General features: G+C 41.8%; 2 protein-coding genes across 8 annotated transcripts in view; one reads left to right on the top strand and one right to left on the bottom strand.

Moving 5' to 3' along the window:
• Positions 1–3,302: 3,302 nt before the first annotated feature.
• On the bottom strand, positions 3,303–8,132 carry PIGW (phosphatidylinositol glycan anchor biosynthesis class W). 6 transcript variants are annotated; one of them, XM_039350021.1, is made up of 3 exons: positions 8,013–8,132; positions 7,020–7,114; positions 3,303–5,172 (listed from the first exon to the last, which is right to left on the bottom strand). In XM_039350021.1, the coding sequence occupies exon 3, from the start codon at positions 5,160–5,162 to the stop codon at positions 3,651–3,653; it is 1,512 nt and encodes a 503-aa protein (XP_039205955.1). In that variant the 5' UTR covers positions 5,163–5,172; positions 7,020–7,114; positions 8,013–8,132; the 3' UTR covers positions 3,303–3,650. The 6 variants fall into 6 exon arrangements, with proteins under 6 accessions (XP_039205955.1, XP_039205956.1, XP_039205959.1 ...); XM_039350022.1 differs by having other exon boundaries at positions 7,020–7,111; positions 8,013–8,131; XM_039350025.1 differs by lacking the exon at positions 8,013–8,132 and adding an exon at positions 7,976–7,994 and having other exon boundaries at positions 7,020–7,111.
• Positions 8,133–9,386: 1,254 nt separating this feature from the next.
• Positions 9,387–25,194, top strand: part of MYO19 (myosin XIX) — a 60,480-nt gene continuing 44,672 nt past the window's right edge. The window contains exons 1-4 of one of the 2 annotated variants that reach the window (XR_005557503.1): positions 9,387–9,691; positions 18,823–18,958; positions 20,073–20,221; positions 23,387–23,500. Coding sequence is in view for 1 of the 2 variants with exons in the window: in XM_039350020.1 (XP_039205954.1) it covers positions 9,683–9,691; positions 18,823–18,958; positions 20,073–20,221; positions 23,387–23,500 (408 nt within the window). In the remaining variant the exon portion in view is untranslated. The remainder of the gene's footprint in view (positions 9,692–18,822; positions 18,959–20,072; positions 20,222–23,386; positions 23,501–25,194) is intronic. The other variant, XM_039350020.1, reaches the window with a different exon arrangement.

Here is a 25,194-nt window from a genome sequence, read left to right as displayed (position 1 = left end):
CTTTCTTGGAAACTGTCACAAATGGCCCCTGCCGCCGGCGCGGCGAATAGGGCGCTGAGGTGGTGCGCATGCTCAGTAAGCCGTTTCTTCCGCCTCGAGAAATAGTTCGAGCGGGAAAAGGCGGAGATGTGGCGACGCCGATATTGGGCTCGCCCTTGAGGCGGGAGTGAATTCGTGTTGCTCTAAATGGGCTTACTTCGGAATAAAAAAGGTAAGGCTTCGCTTCTGGAAGCCTTACCGAAGAAATCCACAACTATTTTAAGTAGGAGCTGTTCGTTGGCCTCTTAAGCCGTTTCGATCTTACACCAAAAAGTTTTGTGATGTGAGCTTGCCCTCTTCCCCGAAATACACCTTAACCATATTTTAAAAAGGGTATAATGCATATTTGCTTTTACCCGGAATATTCCTTAACCATATTTAAAAGTACGGATAACGTAAACCTTTCTCCCCAAAACTTGCCTTATGAATGTTTAAAAGAAGGCATAAAATATACCTGCTTTCCCCTCAAAATTTACCCCATTAATATTTAAAGGCTATGATGTATATCTGCTCCTCCCCAATATACCTCATCAATATTTAAAAGAAGCGATAATATATGCCTTCTTTCCCCCAAAAAACTATATCTTTTATCAATATTTAAAAGAAGGGATAATAAATATTCTTGCTCCCCCCAATATTATTACGATTATTATTAAATTTATTTCCTGCCTTTCGGGTCATGGGGCTACTCTAGGCAGCTCACAATCATAAAAAAAAGAAGAAATAGGAAGTTTAAAGGATGTGAAACCAAGGAGAAAGAAAACAAAAACAAAAGAGGTCAATAGGATCAGCAAAAAAAGATGGACAAGTGGGAAGCAGAGAATGGGGTGGGGAGCTTGTTATCAATCTTACAGCCACCTCCAGAGTTGAATTTCTCCATTGGATCTCCATGCCATCTTGCAGAGCCAAGTCTCTAGGCTCTTAAGGAATGATAGATAGATAGATAGATAGATAGATAGATAGATAGATAGATAGATAGATAGATAGATAGATAGATAGATAGATAGATAGATAGATAGATCTTAGACTGGAGGGCAGGATGCCTATGGAGATTTTCAGTCATCCAGGTCATGGTTGTCCCAAAAGCCACTTGCTTTTTGAAAAAGCACCTTTGGGATTCCAAAGGAAGGGTGCTCTGGCAGAAAGGCTCTTCTCAATCCCGGCAGTCATAATAAATATACATTATTAATATTTGAAAGAAGGTGCTACCTGCTTCCTCCCCCCAAAATAGACCTTATCAATATTTAAAAGAAACCTGGAGATGCGCAATGCCAAATCTGGGACTTTTTATTGTAACTTGGACTGAGAAATGGCACAGCAATAAAGCAGGAAAATATTCCATACAAGGTGTCTCCAGCACTAGATAATAGGCCTGAATCTGAAGTCAAAGATGGAACGCTTCTTTTACAATCCAAGCTCATACTAGCAGTGACTGGGTACCAGCATTCGGGTAAAACAGAAGGGACCAACAAAGAAGAATATTTGTAGCTAGGACTGAAATGAGAAGTCTTTGGTGCTTGTTTTTATGCAGTTTTATGCTAGTTTTATGCAACTAGCACTGATGGTGTTACGTAGTTTGAGTAGTGAAATGTCTGCCTAAAAACCAAGCTCAGAGAGCACCAAGGACCTTTCAAACTGAAAACATTAACAGTTTGCATCCCTTTGGAAAAAAAGGTTAACTTATGGACTATTTTATGGTTATATTATTGAAATCATAATATGGATCAATCTGGCATTAAGCAACCCAAGCTACAGGGCTGAAGGCCTGCTAACAAAATTTGGCTTATACCTGAATTGCCAGTCACTATCTAGCTTCCAGCCAGCCCAGTGTTTTTTGCCATTCCATTTGTCACTCCAGGGATTATGATTCCCTTCAAATTATGATTATGATTCCCTTCAAATCTAGCATTTGAAAGCAATTCAACTAATGTTTTAGCATTATAAGTGAGAAGTGGCATATAACAATATGAAGCATAAATTTATTTAGAAAAAAAAAAACAGCAAGAGATGGAGTCCAGAATTTGAAAATATTTGAAAATATTTCACCTGTCTCAAAAATGTATTTGTGTGTGAGGGAATTACAAGCAATGGTGAAAGCAGTCTAACTGTTGCCATGAAAATTCATTTGTATGTGCATTGTAACATTGCATGGATGTATGAAAGAGTTTCATCTTATGGTGTGACTTCCATTCTTCATGGCCCTTTCTTTCTAGTGATAATTAGATACCAAAGTCATGAATGGTTGTAAATCAAGTACTATCTGTATGCACTACATTTTTTCAGTGTGATTGCCAAGTTTCAGTTGCATAAATACTGGTACTTTTACATAAATTGATGGTGTCTCAGAACAAATGGCTTGTTTTATTGCATCGACTTGAAAATGGCACGTTATTGTATAATGACTTTTGTTGGGCAAACTATTCATTGCTGAGGTGATGACCTTAGAAACGAGAACTCTACTTTCTAAATTACAGCATTTGTATATTAGTTGATGTTTCTTTCCCTAATCAATGGTAAATTATAACAAAGGTAATGTAGGTAGCATTTGATCCATTTCCACAATCCTAAGTAGAATGGCTGGCTTCAATTTCTGTATTGCAATCTACCTTCCCCATACTCTTTTTGAGAGTTCAGAGCTTGTTACTTAACAAGCAATGCATCTTTATGATCTTCTAACTCAGGGGTTCCCAACCCTGAGGGAGCGAGATGATATTCCAGGGAATGCGAAAACTTGGGTTTAGAAGTTTCAAAATTATAGTGTATATGCATAATTCGTTTTGAACTTTTGTAAGGGGTGCAAGAATATATCAGAAGCGTTCTAGGGGTGCGGGGTATAGAAAAGGTTGGGAGCTGCTGTTCTAATAAAAATATTATGTGACCTTTAGAAAAATATACATTTTTCTTTGTAAACAAGTGATGTGTTTTATTAGTAATTTGTAAAAAGTTGATTTCAGAACCTTAACTTCGCTTTTTTTTTTTTACATTTAAGGTTACATGCTCTTTGTCTATTGTTACCAATAGATTTGGCTCTTGGCACTGCATGTTTTATTTTGGAAACATGAATTTTGTTACTCCATGGATTTTTAATATATTTTAAATTAAATCTGTAAGAGCAGCTCTGACATACGTATATTTATATATGCCATAATATTAGCAAATGCTGATCACTTATCAGCATAACATATTGTGATAGGGTTCATATTGGGGGCCTCAGATTGCACCATGAAAATATTTTTTCTAAAATAAAAATCAAAACAAGTGCCTTTGTCTTTACAAATTTTATCCTTTAATCCCTTACAAAATAAAAAATTGTCCCAACCCAATGATAATGGCTTTTATATTTCATGATGTCACAAAAATTTGCAAACTATCACATGGCTAAAAGCCTCTGGTTAAAAATAATTCTTTTCCACTTCCCATAAGTCGGTTACTAAATATTCCAGCAAAACAAATTACACTATCTCATGCATATAAATCTAACGAAAAACACCAAGGTTTATATTTCATAAAGGAACTGCAGCTTTTATAATTTTTATTGGCAATATTTTTGTGCCTTCAAGTCAGTGTTCACGCCTGGGGGCTGTCTAGACACGTTGCTGCAGTTTTATAAATTACCAACATTTTAAAATTATATTTTTTGCTTGCAATAAATACATAACCAAACAGTTTGTAAACATATATAAATGCACTATTAACATGGCAGAGAGTGTGCTGCTGTGTACTGTATCAACCTGCATATTTACAAGACCAGTTAAAACATTGGCTAGCAAAAAATGCAGAAGCTGGTTTTTGTTCACAGCATTGATCATACACATACTCTGAGATTTGGTCTTTCTGTGCTGGAATTCCAAATTAGATTTTTTATATGTTGATGAGTGCAGAACATTCCAACTACTAGGAATATCAGCCCCACCCACAAGAAGCTTTGTGAATACGAGAATGAGATCAACCACTAAAAAAGAACTAAAGAGAATCAAGCAGCTAGCAACAATCCATATACAAAAAGAAAGGTTTGCCATTCTTCGGGACACAGTGTCAATGTACAACTGAGCAATGTGGAGGCATATAAAAAGGAGAAGAATTGCCAGTAAAAAGTAGCAGATTACTTTAAGCCACTCTTTTGCTGCTGTTCTTTTTCCTAACAAATACAAACCTACTTGCACGCTAGACAGGTAGATAGCAAGGTAACCGATGACAGAAAATATACCCTCTCTGTTGGCATTTAGAAAACCAGTCCTTGAATCTTGCCCATCACTTCCATGCAAAATAAACATCTTCATGGGTGTAACGTCAAGAAAGCATTCATAAACTACAGCAAGCATGACTGCGGCGATCCAGGCTTTGTGCACAGGGAATACAGTCAGAAGCAGCGATGCGCCTATTCGTATAGCAGCTAAAGTGAAGAAAAAGTTCCAGTGCACCCCATATTCAGTGACATGCTCATAATAGTCAGCTGCTTTAACACTCATTAGTCGTCCGAAGCCAAGGAGAAGGAGGGGCCATACGGTCAACAACTGCCTTGAGAGATAAAAGAATTTGTGTTGCGTTGCACCAGGTTTCAGCCGAACCTCTGGACAAACCACACCATTTCCAAAAACAAATATTCCAACTCCCAAATCCATCACTCCTGTTCCATAAGTCTCAGTTTTGGCATATCTCCGGGGATACTGTGGGAAGTCTACAGCCAGGATGCTAATGGATGTCCACAAATTGATGAACACTCGAAGCGATGTTACGGAGGGAATGTATTCCGGGTCCAATCTGGTTCTTAGGAAATCATCTGAGATTTGCTTACATGACACTTGGGCATAATTTGTCCGTTTAGTATAAATGACAGAAATCAAGCCTATGCAGAGTACTATAAAGGAGAGGATCACAAAAGGGAATACGGAAGCTAAAATTGTATAGGAAAGTATCGGAGGGACGATTAAAACAGTAAAGTCTAGAAAAAAATTGCCATACATTGAGCATAAAGGTCTTCCATAATGGAGAAAATAGAAAATTAGGAGCAACCCTCTGGAAAGAACGCATAATGGTGCAAGAGGTAAGCCAACAGAAATTTCAAGTAAGGTTGTTCCATTCAGGTTACTTAGAAAGCCTTCTTTTACCAGTTGCTGTGACATTTTTCAGCCTCTGCAAAGTTACATTTAAAACAAAAATCAGAATGGCAAGCAAGTAAAACAGGAGCCAAAAGCGAGCAACTGAGTTTACTTCAAGATAGATTCCCACCTTTCAGAAATTACTTTCCAGTTTCTCAATGTACAATAGAGGATTTATTGGATAAAACAATGGGCATTAGTTTTGAGAACAGTTGAAGAAAAATGTAATGTATTATCTCCTCAGGCAGTCCTCGACTTATGATCGTAATGAACCCCAGAATTATGACTAAATCATTAAGGGATTCATCATGTGACTGTGCCCAATTGTATTAGTTTTTTGCTGTGGCTGTTAAGCAAACGTGACAGTCATAAAGTGAACTATTTGGCTGTGATCATTAAACAAATCCATTGTCTGTAATGGGCGTTTATTGCCAGAAACTGGAAGAATACACCAGTTTCCAGCCATAAAGTCATAAATTGCAGTCATGGGTTGCTGCAAATGACCATAAATGCAATCATGCAAGGGGAGTGTGGCTATTTGAATTTCAAATCTGGATTTTAGGTACTGTATCTTTTGGGGAGGTTGTGATAACTGAATGGTTTCAAGTTGATAAATACCTGTACAGCAAGGCTTGTACCCTGTTTATTTTCAACTTAGAATTCCTTGACAAAAAGGTGAAACTGTAAATAGCTGTCCTGAACCACCTTCTCTTTGTTGTACTCTTAATTTCTCTGTTGGTTCAACTATAATAATCCTTAGGTTGGCTTTCTCCACATTAACATATACCAAATACAAAGGAATCCCCAACAAGCAATCATTCTCAGCATATCTGGAAAATCACAGTTTTGAGAAGCATTATAACCATTTGGTAAGAACTGAGGTAGAAAATAGCTTCTAGTGACGTACCCAAGCCCATTTTTCCACCATATTCAAATGATCCTACATTAATGCATTAATATCCACTAACAGCTTTCAGCAACCCGAACTATGGATATTCAGCTACAGTGTTATCATGCAGAATGTATCATTGCTTGTTGCCTCTGCTCACTCCCTCTAGTTTATGCAGACACTTATGCTGGGAATTAAAGTTGGATATGGACATCCTAGCCATCATATTTCAACTTGTCCATAAATGAAAAGATGTATCATCATGCCATAACTTGAAACACTTAGGAGATGAGAGGTCATGTGGTCTATGGCTAGTATCTACATAGCCCACCACAGATATTATCATTCTCTCAGCTGACATCTATTGGCTTGGAATGGCATGCAAGACTTTTGCGCTGTGTAAGACATTTCAAGCACTGGACCATTCTTCAGCAACTCACCAAACCTCAGATGTTATTAAGTGCAATGTGAGCCTGTTTTTTTTTTCTGGTAGTCCATTGACCCACTGATGGGGTCACCTTCTAAAGTTGTCTCCAATAGCCTCCAGATTGGTTGGATTTCAATTCTCAGAATTGTTCAGCAGGGCCATTTTTAAAAACAGTGAGGATTAAAGTCCACACATTGTGAGAAAGCTGTCTAGGAAGAGCCAAGGGAACAGCTTTGACTCATCCTACTTTCTGCCCAGGGCTGCTGGGCTGAAGGGTTTCTCCAGCCCTAAACAACTTTGGAAAGCAGATGAGAAAAATTTGTGCAAGAAGTGATCTTCTAACCAAAGATATTGTGATCTAGAAACAAAAAAGACGACCAGTACAATTTACACAGAAAAATAATTGCCCCTCAGTTAATAAAGCTTTTTCCTTTTTCATTCATCCCTTGGCACATTTCATTCATTATTCTTCCATATAACTAGTGGAAGAGAAAATACTGTGTGAAAAAGGTAGAGTAGAAGTCTTAAGAAATAAAGAGATATAAATGTAATAAAAAATAAGTACTTCTTTGCATAAGCAGATAATTCAAGGAAGATTCGTCACTGTTCTCAGCATGTTTTTTTCTGGCTAGCCAAGTCCTTAGAAATTCCTCTTCGCTGCTGAAAAACAAATAGTTATTCTTTGGAATCTATAAATTCAATTTTTTTTTTTACAATGCATTCTGATTGACAAGGCATGTTGAACTTATAACAAAACATTGTAGTACAAAATGTGAAGAGCTGCATTATAGTGTTCCAGTAAACACATCCAGTTTTACTCCATTCCATTTCAATTCTGTTTATTCCCAAACTGGTCTAGAGTGCTGAAATGTTAATCTCTTTTTTAGTCTCATTACTGAATATGAAATTTGGAATTTAGGTTTTTCTCCCGTAAAGAAGGAAGGGGCAGAGAATGAATAAAATGTCAATGCATAGAATAATATTTTTGCTATTTGTAAATCAATCAACAACACATCTCTTTGAACTGCTGACAACAAAAATTAAAAAAAAAACAGTAAAATGAAACAAGCAATTAAGTAACCAGTCAGGCACCTTCACTGCCCGATCGTGACAAGAATCCCAGGAAATGTAAAGTATTTAAAATTAATTTCCTTTTAACAGGAACGGTTACAATAATTAAATGTAGATTTTAAACCAAATCCCCCTGGAAGTTGCTCTCTAGGGAGCGAGTCTGGGACCAGCCCTTCTGAAGCAATTAACAAATAAATACGAGCTTATCCCCAGGCTTTGGATATTAATTCAGACTGGCTGGGAGACGGCAGCAGGAAGAGAGAAAAGCAGTTTAAAATCCAGTCGAATTATCCATTTTTTTTTTTTTTTTGCCTTTTTCAAATATTCACCCGGAAATGCTTTGAAAGAATAAGCTGCATGAGTCACCAGGGAGACCAACTCCTTAAAAAAAGAAAATAAGCGGGACTTGAGTTGGTTAAATGAGAATATTTCCTCCACAGGATGACGCACTTAAGAGAGAAGAATTGCCCTTTCAAAAGAATATTACGTTTGGAAGCCTGGGATACAGTTTCTTCTGTTGCCTTCCGCTGCGGATTATTTTAAACTTCCAGCTGCTACAATACCGTGTACACAAAAAAAAGTAAAGAAAGAATCCGTTTCCTCGCGACATTTTCATCAGCAAATAATATCCTACTAAACCGTATTGCCTGATTCACCACGCTGTTTGAGCAATGCGTGCTCGTTTCCTATTAAAAGCCCGGAGGACTAAAGCGATAGTAAAAATAGATGCAAAATTATGTTCCGATCATATGCATGAGAATTGTGTTTCACTTTGAGAGCGGGCAACTAAATTTCATTTTTGTTGTGTGCCGTTGTGCCCACAGTAAAAAAAAAAAATGACAATAGAGGTTATCTTATCGCTTATCTCTTAATTCCTTCACGTCCATCTAAACCAGAGCCTTACTGAATCTTAAAGTGAACCCATAGATAAAGTCAAGACACCGGAAAGAGGTCCCGTTGACAAGAGGGTTTGTTCTAGGCTTGTTAAAACTTGGACCCAAATCTCTAAGTCCATTATTTTTCCACAGAAGGAAAAAAATCCCAGCTGACATTCATCAAATTGGGAGCATCTCTACTCAACATCCGTCAGAAATGGTGTAGGCCAGGGGTAAGCAACCTTGGCTCTTTTATGACTCGTGGACTTCAACTCCCAGAATTCCTGAGCCAGCTTGGCTGGCTCAGGAATTCTGGGAGTTGAAGTCCACGAGTCATAAAAGAACCAAGGTTGCCTACCCCTGGTGTAGGCTGTCCTGCTTGGGCGGGTGGGGGGGTTGGACTAGATGACCTACAAGGTCCCTTCCAACTCTGTAATTTTAATTCTAACACTACTTGGGTTAATAGACCTAAAACAGACCACGGTTTCGATACTAATCCCTAACCAGCCATCCCTAACCTCCCTCTCTACCCTTCCTTTAACTCTGAAACAACCCAAGGCCAGCAAATCCTGCGCTTGGCGTCTCTGCCCGTTTAGAAGCGCTTCCTCCAGATTTCAGACGTTGTGTGTGACACCTTCCTCCGACGTGAACCGAGTGGAAAACTAGCACTTTACGACCCTTTTAACCGAGCAGCTGCTTTATTTGAAGGACCGCGCGTACATCCTTGGCAATGCGAAGAATTTACAGGCAAAAAAAAATAAATAAAAATAAAATCAATGACACTGAAGTTTGTGCGCCGTTCGCGAAGTTCGCTTGGCGCAAACGCAGAGCCCGCAAAGCCTTCGAGCATGTGATGCAAACTCCAGACCGGCTCCTTCCACCGGGCCACGTGTTGCATTTTCCCAGGGGTTGCGTCTTTGGTGGGGGGGGGGGAGTTTTAAACTTTGCCGATTCCAGGATTCTCTCCCCCCCCCGCCCTTTCCTCAAGGAAATTGCCCTCCGCCGCCGTCTGTCCTTCCCTCCACAGACAAAAAGGCCCAGAGCTTTGGGCTCCGCACCCCGCAGGCGGGACGCTCAATCCCGGGAATGAAGCCTCGCCGATTCAAATTCAGCCGCCCCCGCCTCCTGCTCCTCCTGCCCCGCCTTTGCCTGAACTGGGATTGGTAGGGAGCGACCTCAGCCTCCGTTCCCCGGTTGTTGTTAGAGGACATTTGCTTCGGGTTCCCAAGGACCACCAGGAAACTCCGATTTATAGCTCTCTCCACTTTCCGTATCTATCTATATGCGGCGGGTGAGTCCGACTGGGCAATACTTCGCTCTCTTTTCTCTCTTCCCTTCGCCCCCCTCCCCCCCATCTCCATAGCTAAACCACAGCACCGATTGCTCGGTCTGCCCCCGTAATATGCCCTCAACTTTTGAGAAATAGATGTAAACGGAGCAAGAGTTCGGCTGAGCATGGACGAAGTTCCTTCTTCCTTCCCATGGCGAAGCTAAGCACTGGGAGGGAAGAAATCTTGGCAGAAGATTGGAAAAAGTAATTATCAGATTGTGTAAGAGAAGCGACAGCTAAGAGACCTGGCATTCTTTTAATCCCAACATTTGCAAAAAAAAAAAATACTTGGGATTTTGTAGCAAGTTATCCAATAGTAACAATAGCTTATTTTTTTTTTTAAAAAAAAATAACAGGTAAGGGCCCTTTTATAGGAAATGAGTATAGGTCAGTGCAATACATTAAAGTTGATCCTAGCTTTAAAACCATACTGGCTCACTGTAGTTCACATGATACACATAAAAAAAAAAGTCTTTTGTTATAGTGTAATGGTGACCCTGTCTGCATTTGTACACAAACCTTTGCAGTCAAACTAAAAATGCTGGAATATAAATACCAAATTTAAAATTTGCCAACATTCAAAATAAGCTCCTTCAGTCACCAAATAGTTCCAGGTGGTTTGCATGATAGTTCCTTTGATGAGTACAATGTCATAACTCAGTGGAACTTATATACATAAGGATAATCTACCTCCAGCATGTGAAAAACTGAAATATCCTACTTGGTCAGCCAGTGGTAAATCTTTAAAGTTACTAAGCCAGAGGCAAGTGGCTTTTTAAAAAAAATGAAATGTTTATATGAGAAGCTCCATAGATTTCGATAGGACTTTCTTACATTAAAAATTTAGGCTTAATGAAAAGGGTGAAGGAAACTGGAGGATTTTTAAGGCTGTTTGAGGTTGATATCTATTTTAAAAGGCTGGCATAACATGTGAAATGTGAAATCTTGACAAAACCTTTGTTTATGGCAACACATGGTGTATGAACCCAATTAAATATATTATTTTGATAAATCATGACTATAGCCTCATATTTGCTGTCTGGAATGCTCCTAACTAAAAATTTGGGACAAAACTCTTGTAACCTCAATCAACTTGTGTTGCCAAGCCTGGACTGGGTTGCTTAACAATGGGATCCCAATATTCTACTTTAATCCAGACCTTGTTGCCACTTCCCTTTGCAACTGTTGTGGTTTTCTCTACTTAATTTTTTCTCCCTTGATGAATATGCAGTGGGCAAATTTGGCCTAAGGCTAAGGCTAAAACTGATCTTTAAAAGAATTATTGCTGTGTTTTTGTTTTTAATTGGACCTTGTGCTACAATGCTGTAGTAGTCTTCTGTGTCCATCAGCTTCTCAGTAGATCCATCAAAGTGGAGGTTTTTTTTTCCAGTCAAAGACCTTCTACCCAGTGCTTATAATGCAATTCCACTAAGGCAGTGATGGCGAACCTTTTAGAGACCGAGTGCCCAAAAACTGGCCACACCCCCACCCTGCTCGCTCCGCCCCACCTCACCTCCATCCTGGCCCTGCCTGCCCGCAGGGCCACCCATCGCCTCCACAGCCCACCACAGATTGCCCAGGCGGCCCAGCAGCGCCATGGCAGTCATGCCCTCTGTCTGCACCCCACAGAACCAACTGCACACGACGGGGCATGAGGGCGGAGTCTTGTCCCCGCTGCCCGGCTGCCATATTCTTGGCTGTGCTGCTCTGCATGGGCCGCGCTTGGGGGCAGCTCTCTTCTGGGGGGGCTGTTGGTGAGGTGGGGGCCATGGGGAGGCGGGGCTGGGGCAACAGCACACATGCCCACAGAGAGGGCTCCGAGTGCCACCTCTGGCATGCATGCCATAGGTTCGCCACCACTGCACTAAGTCTTATTCATGGAGGGGGGGGGTTATGTGTCCAAGAAATATTGTGACCTTTAAATGAAGCTCTAATCTGAGGCAGAAAAAAGAAGGCAGGCACTAAGAATTTAATATTTTTTCTGATTCAAGAAGACTGTTTTTATATCTGTAAATCCTGAATTTTGAATGTGTGTTTTGCTTTAAACCAGTTTGGGGTGAGGAGAAGAAATCTTGTTTACAACTCTTTGTATAGATTGTAGGTTATTTGAAGGACGGCTGTGATTCATAAAAAAAAAAAAAAACCCTAGTATACAGCAATAGATCTTCAGTGTTAAGGATAGAGTAGCTTTATTGTTACCAAGTATAAACAGGACAGTACTTTGTTCTTGTTGGCTGTTTCAGTGTTTTCAGGTTTAGCTTGATTTAAATTAAATTATAAAATCCAAAGTCAGTATGTGTTGATCTGGTTCATTCCCTCCTAGCCAATACTTGTGGTCGGTACTAATCCCTGTTGAGGTTGATAAGAGGCAAAGGGTGAGCTCATTTGCATAGAATGGAATGGAGTACAGTAATCAGATTCCAAAAATCAAAAATTGCCCATGGTAAACCCTAATGCAGAATATATTAACTGCATTGGGTGCCTTTTCAATACCCAGAAAATAAAAATCAAAGAAGACATCTGGGCTTAATTTGATTATAAACTCAGCCATTATGATTTGTACAGTTCTACCCTATACGTTGGCAATTTATTCCACAAATCATGGTATAAACCATGGGTAGGCAACCCAAAACACTCAAAGAGCCATTTGGACCCGTTTCCCACCAAAAACAAAACACCGGGAGCCGCAAAACCCTTTTGATATCTAAAATGAAGATAACACTGCATATATCCTTTTTTACCTTTATTATAGGTGTGTGTGTGTGTGTGTGTGTGTACACACACACACACACACACACTAAAAATAAAAGTAAAAATATCACTCATGGGAATATCCATACTATTAAAACAATGATCACCAAGAGAATGCTTTAAGAGAATAAAATTACATACACACACAGGTAAAAAAAGGATATATGCAGTGTTATCTTCATCTTAGATGTCAAAAGGGTCTCTCTCTCTGTCTCTCTCCCTCCCTCCCTCTCTATCTGCCTTTGGTCTGCCACTCCTCTTCCCCCACTCTCTTTCTTTCTCTCTCTCTCTTTCCTCTCTCTCTCTCTCCCTCCCTCTCTCTCTTTCTCTCTCTCTCTTTCTCCCCCCCCTCCTATCTGCTGCTCACCTGACAAGCTTCAAGCTGTTGTCCAACAATCTCAGGGGTAACCAACCTTGTCTCTTTTATGACTCATGGACTCATGGACTTCAACTCCCAGAATTCCTGAGTCAGCCTAGCTGGGCTAGCTAGCTCTCTCCTGCCCTTCCTGCTTCCTGCTTCCTGCAGAGACGCAGCAAAGGGCGGAGCTCCGCCCTGTAAGCTTTTCAGCTCCTCGGAGAACACTGTGAGTGCACTCTCTTTTACACACACGCACACACACACACAACACACACACACGGGGGGGGGGGAGAGAGAGAGAGAGAGAGAGAGAGAGAGAAGCAGGGAAGCGCAATTGCCTCTCTCTGTCTCTGTCTCTCTCTGCAAAGGCAGAGGAGGCTGGGAGCCACAGGGGAAGGCTCAAAGAGCCGCATGCGGCTCCGGAGCCGCAGGTTGCCGACCTGTGGTATAAACCATGGTTCAATTTAAGGCTGATCCCATAGGCCAGTGATGGTGAACCTTTTAGAGACCGAATGCCCAAAAACCACCCCCGTCCCTACTCTGCCCTGCCTGCTGGGCCACCCACCACCTCCATGGCTCACCACAGATCACCCAGGCAGCCCAGTAGTGCCATGGCAGCCACACCCTCTGCCTGTGCCCCGCAACATCATCTGTGTGCGATGGGGTGCAAGGTCGGAGTCCTGTCCCCACTGCCCTGTCCTTGGCTGCGCTGCTTCCCATGGGCCGCACCCATGGGCAACTCTCCGCGGGGGCCATGGGAGGAGGTGGGGCTGGGGCAGTGGTGTGTGTGCCTACAGAGAGGGCTCTGAGTGCCGCCTCTGGCACGCGTGCCATAGGTTTGCCACCACTGCCATAGGCTCTGCTTGTACACTATGCTTGATTAATGGCTAATACTATTAAGGTTTCCAGAATTAGCACTTGGCCAGGATTTGCTCAGCACATGTAACCATAAACATTCTTTCCCATGTTTTACTATATATTATTCTAAGGAATTATATTAACCCAACAAATATTGCTTGGCTCCTACATAGCCGTAAGACAGAAACTCTGGTATACAAAATGCAATATTTAGTTCAGTTATAGTTTATAAGCCAACCTGGAAACAGATCTGTTTTACTGGAAAAAAATCACCGGATTATCTTCAACTCTGGCAGTCCACAATAGTAGCAATGTGGTGTATTTGTTTTAAACAGCTGCTTTACTTAGTTTGGCTTCAGGTTAGAATTAACATGCATCCCGGTAGCTGGTTCCTCATTTCATAACACTTACCAAAATACACTGAAGTTTTGGAAGAAAATTAAAACTAAATAAAGTTTAGCTGCAGGTTTGAAAAAAAAAACCCTGATGGAGTCATTTTGATTATTCATCCACAATTAAAACCAAAACTGTTTGTCATGGTTCCGACAGATGAAACTCTTCAAAAGAACTTTGAGGCATTGTTTACCTAAAAGAATCTTTATTTTGAGTAGCATAACATCAGCACTGCATAATCGAAGCCAAAAACTGAATTTCCCCTCCCCTGAGCACATAGTATCAAAGCACAATTCCCTCCTTCAATTAACAGTCATAAATCACATTCCTCAATTAGCTTGAAACTTGTGCCTCCTCTCCAGTTCTCCAGCCTGCCAAGTCCTTATCAGCCCTGGTTACAATAACGCTAGGTCTAATGTTGTTATATCTAGCTCAGTGGTGGCGAACCTATGGCAGAGTGCCAAAGGCGGCACTCAGAGCCCTCTCTGTGGGCATGCGAGCCGTCACCCCAGCCCCGCCTACCCCCACAGCCCCCTCCTCACCAGCAGCCCCCCTGGAGAGTTGCCTGCAGGCGCGGCCCACACAGAGCTGTGCAGCCAAGGACAGGGCAGCCGGGCAGCGGGGACAAGACTCCACCCTCGTGCCCCATCATGCACAGATGATAATGTGGGTGGAGGTTATGGCCACCATGGCGCTACTAGCCGCCTGGGTGATCTGCAGCGGGCCGTGGAAGCAATGGGTGGCCCTGAGGGTAGGCAGAGCGGAGGCAGTGGGCTGGGGTGGAGTGGGGGCGGGGTGGGGCGGGGGCAGGACCATTTTGGGGCACTCGGTCTCTAAAAGGTTCGCCATCACTGGTCTAGCTGAACTCTTGTTCACATCCCCCCTTCCCAGCATCATCTAACTCTAAAAGCAAAAGATAAAACATGGCTACATTTCCCTTTGTTGTCAATGCAAAAACATCCAATGTTAGCAGCACTGATACTGTTATTAAACAGATGAAAATGGTAGATATGTGGCAGTCGAAATCAAAATGCAAGAGATTAACATTGTACAGGTAGTCCTCGACTCACAACCACAATTGAGCCCAAAATTTCTGTTGGCTAAGTGAGACATTTGTTAAGTGAATTTTGCTCCGTTTTGTGACCTTTCTTGCCACCGTTGTTAAGTGAATCACTGCAGTTAAGTTAATAACCTGGTTGTTAAGCGAATCTGGTTGCCCATTGACTTTGCTGGTCAGAAGGTTGCGAAATATGATCGCGTGACCCTGGCACACTGCAACTGTCATAAAGTGTCTGAATTTTGATCACGTGACCCTGTGGATGCTACAATAATTGGTAAGTGTGAAAAACAGTCATAAGTCACTTTTTTCAGTGCCCTTTTAACTTTGAATAGTCACTATGCAACTATACAACACTATGGACTGTTGTAAGTTGAGGACTCCCTGTAATTGTTGGTCTTTGCATACGAAATGATGACAAGGTTCATACAATTGATGCCGAACTAAACCGTACAGATTATACTAGTGAATGCCTTAGAGCAGGGGTCTTCAAACCTGACCCTTTTGTGACTTGTGGACTTCAACTCCCAGAATTCTGGGAGTTGAAGTCCACAAGTCACAAAAGGGTCAAGTTTGAAGACCCCTGTCTTAAAGCCCTGTATGAATCCAATTCATCAATCCAATTCATCCAATTCAATCCAATCACTGTATGAATCCTACATTTTACTGAACCAGAATACAGTTTGGTTTACTGTGATTCATCAACTTAGTAATTGCAATTGAGGGAGGCAAATGATGTTGCATGTATCATGAATTTGCCAGACACATGTACATGTTACGATGCATGTGATTTCATTGTACCAAATTCCTTTGTCAAGAAACTTTTAAACTGAGGATTTAGTAACTACAGTTTATCCTAAACTTACAACCATGATTAGGAGACTGGAGGCTAAAACATGTAAGGAACGGTTGCTGGAATCAGGTATGTCTAGTTTATTGAAGAGAAGGACGAGGGGTGACATGATAGCAGTCTTCCAATATCTCAGGGGTTGCCCCAAAGAAGAGGGAGTCAAGCTATTCTCCAAAGCTCCTGAAGGCAGGACAAGAAGGAACGGATGGAAACTGACGTAAGAGAGAAGCAACCTAAAACTAAGGAGAAACTTCCTGACAGAACAATTAACCAGTGGAACCTGCCTCCAGAAGTGGTGAATGCTCCAATACTGGAAGTTTTTAAGAAGAGACTGGACAGCCATTTGTCTGAAATGGTACAGTGATTTCTGTCTGAGCAGGTGGCTGGAATAGATGACCTCCAAGGTGCCTTCCAACTACTACTACTACTACTACTTATTATTATTATTATTATTATTATTATTATTATTATGGATCATCGCACAGTCAGCCAGATGTTCAGACTGGATTTGGCATTTTGTCTACCTATCGAGTCCTTACCAGGACCTGGGATAGGCAGATGTGGATGTTTGATGGTATTACAGATATCGTCGCAGGATGGAAGCAGTTCCTAGTAAGGCCGCCTTTTGCAATTGACTAATAGCGAATTTGTCAATGCCAATTGTGTTCAAGTGGTGCTCCAGTTGTTTTGGGATTGCACCCAAGGAGCCCATGACTATTGGTACTACCCTTGCTTGCTTTTGCCACAGTCTTTCTATTTCTATTTGTAGGTCTTTGTATTTTGTTATTTTCTCCCGTTCTTTCTCTTCTATTCTGCTATCTCCAGGCACTGCCACGTCCACTATCCAGACTTTTTTGTCTTTCTTATCGACAATTGTTAAGTCTGGGGTGTTATGTTGCAGGTGCTTGTCTGTTTGAATTCTGAAGTCCCAGAGCAGTTTAATTTTATCATTTTCTATGACTTTCTCTATTTTATGATCCACCAGTTTTTGCTTACAGGCAAATGATATTTTTTGCAGATCTTCCAATGCACCATTGTTGCTACTTTGTCATGCCGTTGCTTGTAATCAGTCTGTGCAATTTTCTTGCAACAGCTTACCAAGTGGTCCACTGTTTCTTCAGCTTCTTTGCATAGGCGGCACTTACTGTCTGTTGCTGTCTTCTCAATTTTGACTTTATATGCATTTGTCCTTAAGGCTTGTCTTGTGCAGCCAGAATTAGTCCCTCGGTCTCTTTCTTCAATTTTCCTGCTCTTAGCCATTGCCAGGTCTTGTTATTATCTGCTTTCCCAGCTATTTTTTTAACGTATTGGCCATGTAGTGCTTTGTCTTCCCATGCCTCTATTCTGTTTTTCATTTGGTCTTTCTTGTAGGCCAGTTTGGTCTCTCCAGTAGTTAGTAAACCTTCCTGATATACTAATTTCAGTGCATCTTCATCATTGTTCTTCAGATATTCTTCCAAAGCCTTTTTTTCTTCTTCAACCATCTGATGTACTTGTAGCATTCCACGCCCACCTATTTGCCTTGGTAGATAAGTCTATCAATGTCACTGCGTGGATGAAGGGCATGATTCATTGTCATTATTTTTCTGGTCTTCCTATCCATTGCTTTTAGTTCTGCTTGAGTCCAGTCCACTATTCCAGCTGTGTACCTTATGACTGGGATTGCCCAGGTGTTGATTGCCTTTATGGTATTTCCTCCATTGAGTTTGGACTTTAAGATCTTCTTCGCTCTCTTGATGTATTCACTTCTAATCTTTTTCTTGACTTCAGTGTGCTTGATGTTGTCAGCTTGAAGGATACCCAAGTATTTGTAGTAATCTTCCTCATCCAGACTCTTAATGTTATTTTCGTGGGGCATCCTGATTCCTTCAGTTTTCACTATTTTTCCTTGTTTGATAGTAAGTGTGGCACATTTGTCCAAGCCAAACTCCATTACAATATCTTGGCTATATATACGGATAGTGTTGAGCAGCGATTCTATTTCAGATGATGTTTTTCCATACAGCTTCAGATCATCCATATAAAGGAGGTGGGATAGTCTGGCAGATGTTTTTGATGTTTGATAGCCATGTCCTGAGTTATTCAGTATTGTTGACAGAGGAAACAGTGCAATATCAAATAGTAATGGTGATAATGAATCTCCTTGAAATATCCCTCTCTTGATATTAACCTTGATATTATTATTATTATTATTATTATTATTATTATTATTATTATTATTATTATTATTATTATTTTAGAGAGCGCTTGAAGTTAAAACGACCTTGAAAAAAGTGATTTATGACCATTTTTCACATTTATGACCATTACAGCATCCCCATGATGAAATTCAGATGCTTGGTTAACTGTATTTATGACTGTTGGTCACATGATCACCTTTTGTAACCTATTGACAAGCAAAGTCAATGGGGAAGCCAGATTCACTTACAACAACCATGTTACCAAACAACTGCAATGATTCACTTAACAACTGTGGCAAGAAAGGTCATAAAATGGGGCTAAATTCACTTAATAACTATCTTGCTTAGCAATGGAAATTGGGGCTCGATTGTCATAAGTCAAGGACTACCTGTATTGCAATGCTGGGCACCCATTTATGCAAGATAGCATGAAGCCAGAAGGGCAAAATTCATGTAAAATGACAAGGCAAAAATCACACTAGAATGCAAAACTCACAAGACTTCATGGCAGGAATGCGGATTATTATTATTATTTTTTTAAAAAAACAATGTTTTAAATTTAGGTTCCTGCAAATGATACCCTGAAGTGTTTGGAATAATATCTTACTTGTGTTAGTCTCTTAATTCTTCTATCTCTGCTTTTAGGTTAATGGCTTCACCGCCCATCACAATGGGGAGGATAACTCTTTGGGCAAAGAAGTTGAATCTTTTCTGAGTGACCAACAACAATTCTCTTGCATCAGTAATCTTACCAAAGTGAATCCTGTCACCACCACATCTGGTAAGAGCTAAAACACTCTTAAAGAAAACAGTTTGCTTCAGAACTGCTCTTCTTTTACACACACACACACACACACACACACACACACACACACACACACACGTTACTGCCCGTTCATGAAAATTCTTTGCTCACTTGAAATCAACAATCAGTTTGTAGCATATATTGTATTGCCTTTGATATAATTTGTTTTACATACACAAACACAATCAGGTTACTGCCCGTTCATGAAAATTGTTTGCTCACTTGAAATCAACAATCAGTTTGTGGCATATATTGTATTGCCTTAATATAATTTGATTTTACATACACAAACACAATCAGGTTACTGCCCGTTCATGAAAATTCTTCTCTCACTTGAAATCAACAATCAGTTTGTGGCATATATTGTATTGCCTTTAATATAATTTGATTTTACACACACATACACACACACACACACATACACACAGGTTACTGCCTGCTCATGAAAATTCTTCTCTCACTTGAAATCAATAATCAGTTAGTGGCATATATTGTATCGCCTTTAATATCATTTGATTTTACACATACACACACACACACACACACACACACACACACACACACACAAAAACACACAGTCAGGTTACTGCCCGTTCATGAAAATTCTTCTCTCACTTGAAATCAACAATCACTTTGTGGCATATATTGTATTGCCTTTAATATAATTTGATTTAATAGTTGAAGTGAGGAGTTGCCTTTTGTACATCAGAGATATTTGTCATTTGAACAATAATATCATGCAGAAATTTCAGGTAGTCTTCGACTTACGATTACAGTTGACTCAGGAATTCTGGGAATTGAAGCCCATGAGTCATAAAAGAGCCAAGGTTGCCCACCCCTGGTATAGATTCTTTGAATCTGTACGCATGAACTTCAAACTCCCAGAATTCCCAACCAACGTGGCAATTGCTGGGGAATTGAAGCCCATGAAATTGAAATCAGTTTGCTCGGATGCAATTGCAGCCTGCCCCAAATGATATTAGCAAATGAGGCAGAGACTTAATGTTTTATCTTTTGAAAATGGTATCTAAAATAGATCAGTCAAAAGAGTCAGGTAGTAAATATTGACAAAATGTTCTGCTACCTTTAGTTCTGAAGTGTCTGCAAGTGAGGTACACTGCCGATGTGTTTTATACAAAAGCCGGGTGCAGCCTTGTGGCCATCAATCCCTTCCGCCCAGTACAGACTCTCTACTCTCAAGAGCTCATGAAAAAATACCACGCTGCTGCTTGTCTTCAGGTGAGAGGGTTGATTGCTGCCTTTCTGAAACACCAAACGGGGTTTAATGTTATGTTAGATCAGTGATGGCGAACCTTTTAGAGACTGAGTGCCCAAACTGTAACCCAAAATCCACTTATGCATCGTCGGGTGCCAGGTGGGTGTGGCCCATTGGCTGGGCATGGCTGCGGTGGTAATGGCAGACTGGGTGGGACTAAAAAGTTCAATCAATCAATTCCAACTTTGCAAGATTGTTTTTTCACGTGAGAAGTTGAAATTGACTGATTGATTGAACCTTTTTTTTTTTTTTTTTTTTTTTTGCACACAGTGGTGGAGGCCTAAAGTGAAAAGGTTTTATAAAACCCAGCTGAAGGCCTAGGACTGGGGCGATGGCGCACGTGCCCACAGAGAGGGCTCTGAGTGCCGCCTCTGGCACCCATGCCATAGGTTCGCCACCACTGTATTAGATTAATGTTTTTTCAATCTTAGCAACTCTAAAATATGTGTAGGGTCCTTGGTGCTCTCTGAGCTGGGTGGTTTTATTGCAGACGTTTCATGACCCAATTAGGTAACATCATCAGTGCTAGAAGGGAGTGGGTTTGCCAGGGGGAAGGAGAAGGAGGAGAACGGTGGGGACCTAGGTGCTCTCTGAGCTTGGTGGTTTTCTTGCAGACATTTCATAACCAAACTAGGTAACATCATCAGTTGCTTGCATTGATAATTTTACCTAGTTAGGTAATGAAACGTCTGCAAGAAAACCACCAAGCTCAGAGAGCATCAAGGACCCACAGGTCAACCCTGAACTATAGATATTCTCTTCTGTTGGTCTAAGATAGCGGTTCTCAACCTGTGGGTCGGGACCCCATTTGGGGTCGAACGACCATTTCACGGGGGTCGCCAAACAACGCAGTCCACCATTTTTTATTTATTTATTTATTTTATTTTAAAAATTTATAAGCCGCCCCACTCCCGAAGGACTCTGGGCGGCTAACAATAAAAAACACATAAAACATAACAAACAACAATACAAAAACAATCAATCCAGGGGTAAGGTTTTATAAACCCCAGGTCTGCCGGAAAAGCCTTTTCCTTAGCTGTGCTACTCCCTTTTATTTTATTGGCTTTTGAAAGCCAATAGAATAGACTCTCTTGAATAGAGTCTAATTCTATTGGCTTTCAAAAGCCAATAGGAATTGTCCAGGCTGTCTCTGCCCTGCTGAGCCCGCCAAAAGTCCCATTCTGCAAACGGTGCTGCACCAATTGAGTAGTCCTCGACTTAGTCCTTGACTTACGACCTGTTGGGGGTCGCGGCATTAAAAAGGTTGAGAACCACTGGTTTAAGATGTATGGACTTCAACTCCCAGAATTCCCCAGTCAGCATACAGTACTAAGCACCAACATGTGCCATGGCATCATGGCATAAATTATATAATTTGAAATTTGTTTTACTTGTTTAATATTTTGTGTATTCATTTAGCTGTCAGGTTTCAAACTAATTTTACTGCATGGAATTTTACAATTATTTGTCTTATTTGTACACCACCTTGGTAAAGGCATATAATAAAAGTGTTGCTAGTAATGTTAGTTTAGAACAAAGCATTGGACTGAAGCTTCCTATTGTTTAATTTTCTGAAATATATAGGGAGAGTCCAGGGAGAAGCAGTGCAGTCTATGGTTAGGGTGATGAGTTAGAAGTGGAGAGACCCAGCTTTTAGTGTTCTCTTAGGCATGGAAGGCCCTGAATAACTTCATGTCAGTACTCTTGCTTAGCCCTAACAAACATGGACTCTGTGACAGGCCATCTAATAAATAGCAATAGCACGTAGACTTAGATACCGCTCCATAGTGCTTTACAGCAGGGCTTTTCAACCTGTGGTACAGGTATCACCTGTGGTACATTGGCACCTGGCAGGTGGTACGCGACCATCCTAAAAAGTGGTAGCAGGGGAGGGGAATGAGCTGAACCGGTGGCAGCACCGCAGAAGCCTGAGCAAGAGATGGCTAGAGCTGCAGGTCTGTCAGGGCTCAGCCTGACAGCCTTGCAGCTGATCGGCGCTTCTGCTGAGCCCAGAAGAAGCACCAATCAGCTGGAATGTTGCAGCATCTCCAGCGTCTTGTGATTTACATTCAGATGCTTGGCAACTGATTCATATTTATGATGGTCACAGTGTCCCAGGGTCATGTGAAGTGCCCAAAACCTGCTGCAACCACCCAGCAGACGGAGGTAATAAAAACCAAACACTCCCCCCACCCCACCCCTGCTGCCAATCCTCAACAGAAATGCTCACAACAATGAAAACCTCGGACAGGAGGAAGAGTGCTGCCCGGCGGGCAGGCAGGTGTCTTGCTCGGCTGTGGCTTGGGGGGCACTTTTTTCAGTGCCATTGTAACTTTGAACAGTCACTAAGCAAACTGTTGTAAGCCGAGGACTACCTGTACTTTATCACTTTTTTCCTTTTGAGGGGGGGTTATCAAGTTTTTGACACCATGCTAGGCAACTAGTGGTACTCGGATGTTGCCATATCCTAAAGTGGTACAATGGGTGAAAAGGTTGAAAAGCCCTGCTTTACAGCACTCTCCGAGCGGTTTACAAATGTCAGCATATGGCCCCCAGCAATCTGGATCCTCATTTTACCAACCTCGGAAGGATGGAAGGCTGAGTCAACAACCTTGAGCCCATCAGGATCGAACTCCAGACTATGGGCAGAGTTAGCCTGCAATACTATATTCTAACCACTTCGCCACCAGGATTCCTATAATAAACAAAACTATCCCATCACAACGTGGATTGATAGCTTCACTGTAAGAAATCAGAGTGCATAGTGTAAAAGCAAGCAGATCCTGCAGTGTGGGACAAATTCAGAGAAAAATTACAATAACAACGACTGTTGGAGCCCAGAAGACGGGGAATTGATAAGGACCAAGGTATGCTCGTGTACATGAGGACTTGGCTTACCCTGGCTTTCGCTTATTTCCTAGTTCTGGTTCAGCCATGTACAGGGTTCGTGTCCAGTTGTGTCCATGTGTGTGTATCAAAACGGGCAAGATGGCAATTGTGGCACTACCTCCATCACCCATCCAAGATGTTACTGTTGGTCCCCTTTTGCTGAAAATGCCACAGTCTACCATTGAATTGTCTCTTTCCATTTTTCTTTCCAATGGCTTATGTACTTTTTTCTTCCTTAGGAATTAAAACCTCACATTTTCACAGTAGCAGAAGAAAGCTACCGAAATGTCCAGAGCCAGATTCCATTAGTCAATCAGTCCATCATTGTTAGTGGGGAAAGCGGTGCTGGTAAGGTAAGCTGAGATCTCTTTAAAATTGCTTTGGGGAAATTTGACACGCTCATTTCTGGTTGAATCGACCTACACGTTTATGTGACCAGCAGATTTTATTTATTTTTTTTTGGGACCGGCCTTCCGAAGGTTGCCACTTTAACCTACTTTTCCAGGTTAGAAGTTAAGGCTTTGAGTTTCATCCCCTTCCAGTTTTGATTCGGATGAAATCTGTTTGTTCTTGCATCTGCATAATTGTACTTACTGAATCGGGATTAAAGAGAGAATCCAGTTAAAGATGGTGCTTGATTTAAACCCGGAAGGGCTCTGCTCCTCTCTGATGTTGGGAAGACACAGAAATGGCCATTTTGTGTAATTTGTAACTGAACATGGGGAATCAAATGGTAAAAAGTGCCTGAGGATGACACCCCACAAATGCCACCCTTTCCATGTTTGAGCCTGGTGTCAGAACTACCACTAGGCCAGGGGTAGGCAACCTTGGCTCTTTTATGACTCGTGGACTTCAACTCCCAGAATTCCTGAGCCAGCCATGCTGAGGAGAAAGGGAGAGGTTTCCATGCTGAGCCATGCTGGCTCAGGAATTCTGGGAGTTGAAGTCCACGAGTCATAAAAGAGCCAAGGTTGCCTACCCTTGCCCTATGGCAGTGATGGCAAACCTTTTAGAGACAGAGTGGCCAAAAACTGGCCCCGCCCCCACTCCACCCCTCCTGCCTGCCTCCGCTCTGGCCCCCCATCCCCTGCCCGCCCTGCCCACAAGACCACTCACCGCCTCCAGGGCCCGCCGCAGATCGCCCAGGCAGCCCAGCAGCGCTATGGCGCCCACACCCTCTGCCCACAGATGCAGCATCAACTTCATGATGGGGTGTGAGGGCAGAGTCTTATCTACGCTACCTGGCTGCCATGTCCTTGGCTGCGCTGTTCCACATGGGCAACACTCAGGGGCAACTCTCCTTCAGGGGGGGCTGCTGGAGAGGAGGGGGTCGCGGGGGGAGGCAAGACTGGGGCAATGGCACGTGTGCCCATAGAGAGGGCTCCGAATGCCGCCTCTGGCACTCATGCCATAGATTCACCACCACTGCCCTAGGGCATCATTTACATGACAGTGTCACCACTCAGGTTATGATCACTTCCACATCATCACAGTTTGTCACAGCTACCACAGATGCCACAAAACATTAAATAGCATTGCCCCATAATCCTCTACCATTCTACCATTCATATAAAGAACGTTTGCTGGAATTGGGTATGTCTAGTTTAATGAAGAGAAGGACACGATAGCAGTCTTCCAATATCTCAGGAGCTGCCCCAAAGAAGAGGGAGTCAAGCTATTCTCTGGAAGGCAGGACAAGAAGCAATGGATGGAAACTAATCAAGGAGAGAAGCAACCCGTAATTAAGAAGAAATTTCCTGATAATTAGAACAATGAACAACAACCTGCCTCCAGAAGCTGTGAATGCTCCAATACTGGAAGTTTTAAGAAAAGATTAGACAACCATGTGTCTGAAATGGTATAGAGCAGGGGTGTCAAACTGCCGGCCTGCGTGGCAGATGCATCATAGCGAAACTTGCCCACCCCATTGCCAGCAATGGCAAAAAAGTTGTGATACATTGTGACATGTCACGTGACATTGCAAGTTTGACACTCCTGGTATAGAGTCTCCTGCCTGAGCAGAGGGTGGACTTATCATTCCATTCTA

Source organism: Crotalus tigris, unplaced genomic scaffold (assembly GCF_016545835.1).
Source record: "Crotalus tigris isolate CLP2741 ecotype Arizona unplaced genomic scaffold, ASM1654583v1 scf7180000018306.2785112, whole genome shotgun sequence".
Taxonomy (NCBI): domain Eukaryota; kingdom Metazoa; phylum Chordata; class Lepidosauria; order Squamata; family Viperidae; genus Crotalus; species Crotalus tigris.
This window is presented reverse-complemented; position numbering and strand designations above follow the sequence as displayed.

Bases quoted from the DNA above. Each gene is read 5' to 3' on its own strand.
- PIGW (XM_039350021.1), bottom strand. From the start codon at position 5,162: ATGTCACAGCAACTGGTAAAAGAAGGCTTTCTAAGTAACCTGAATGGA.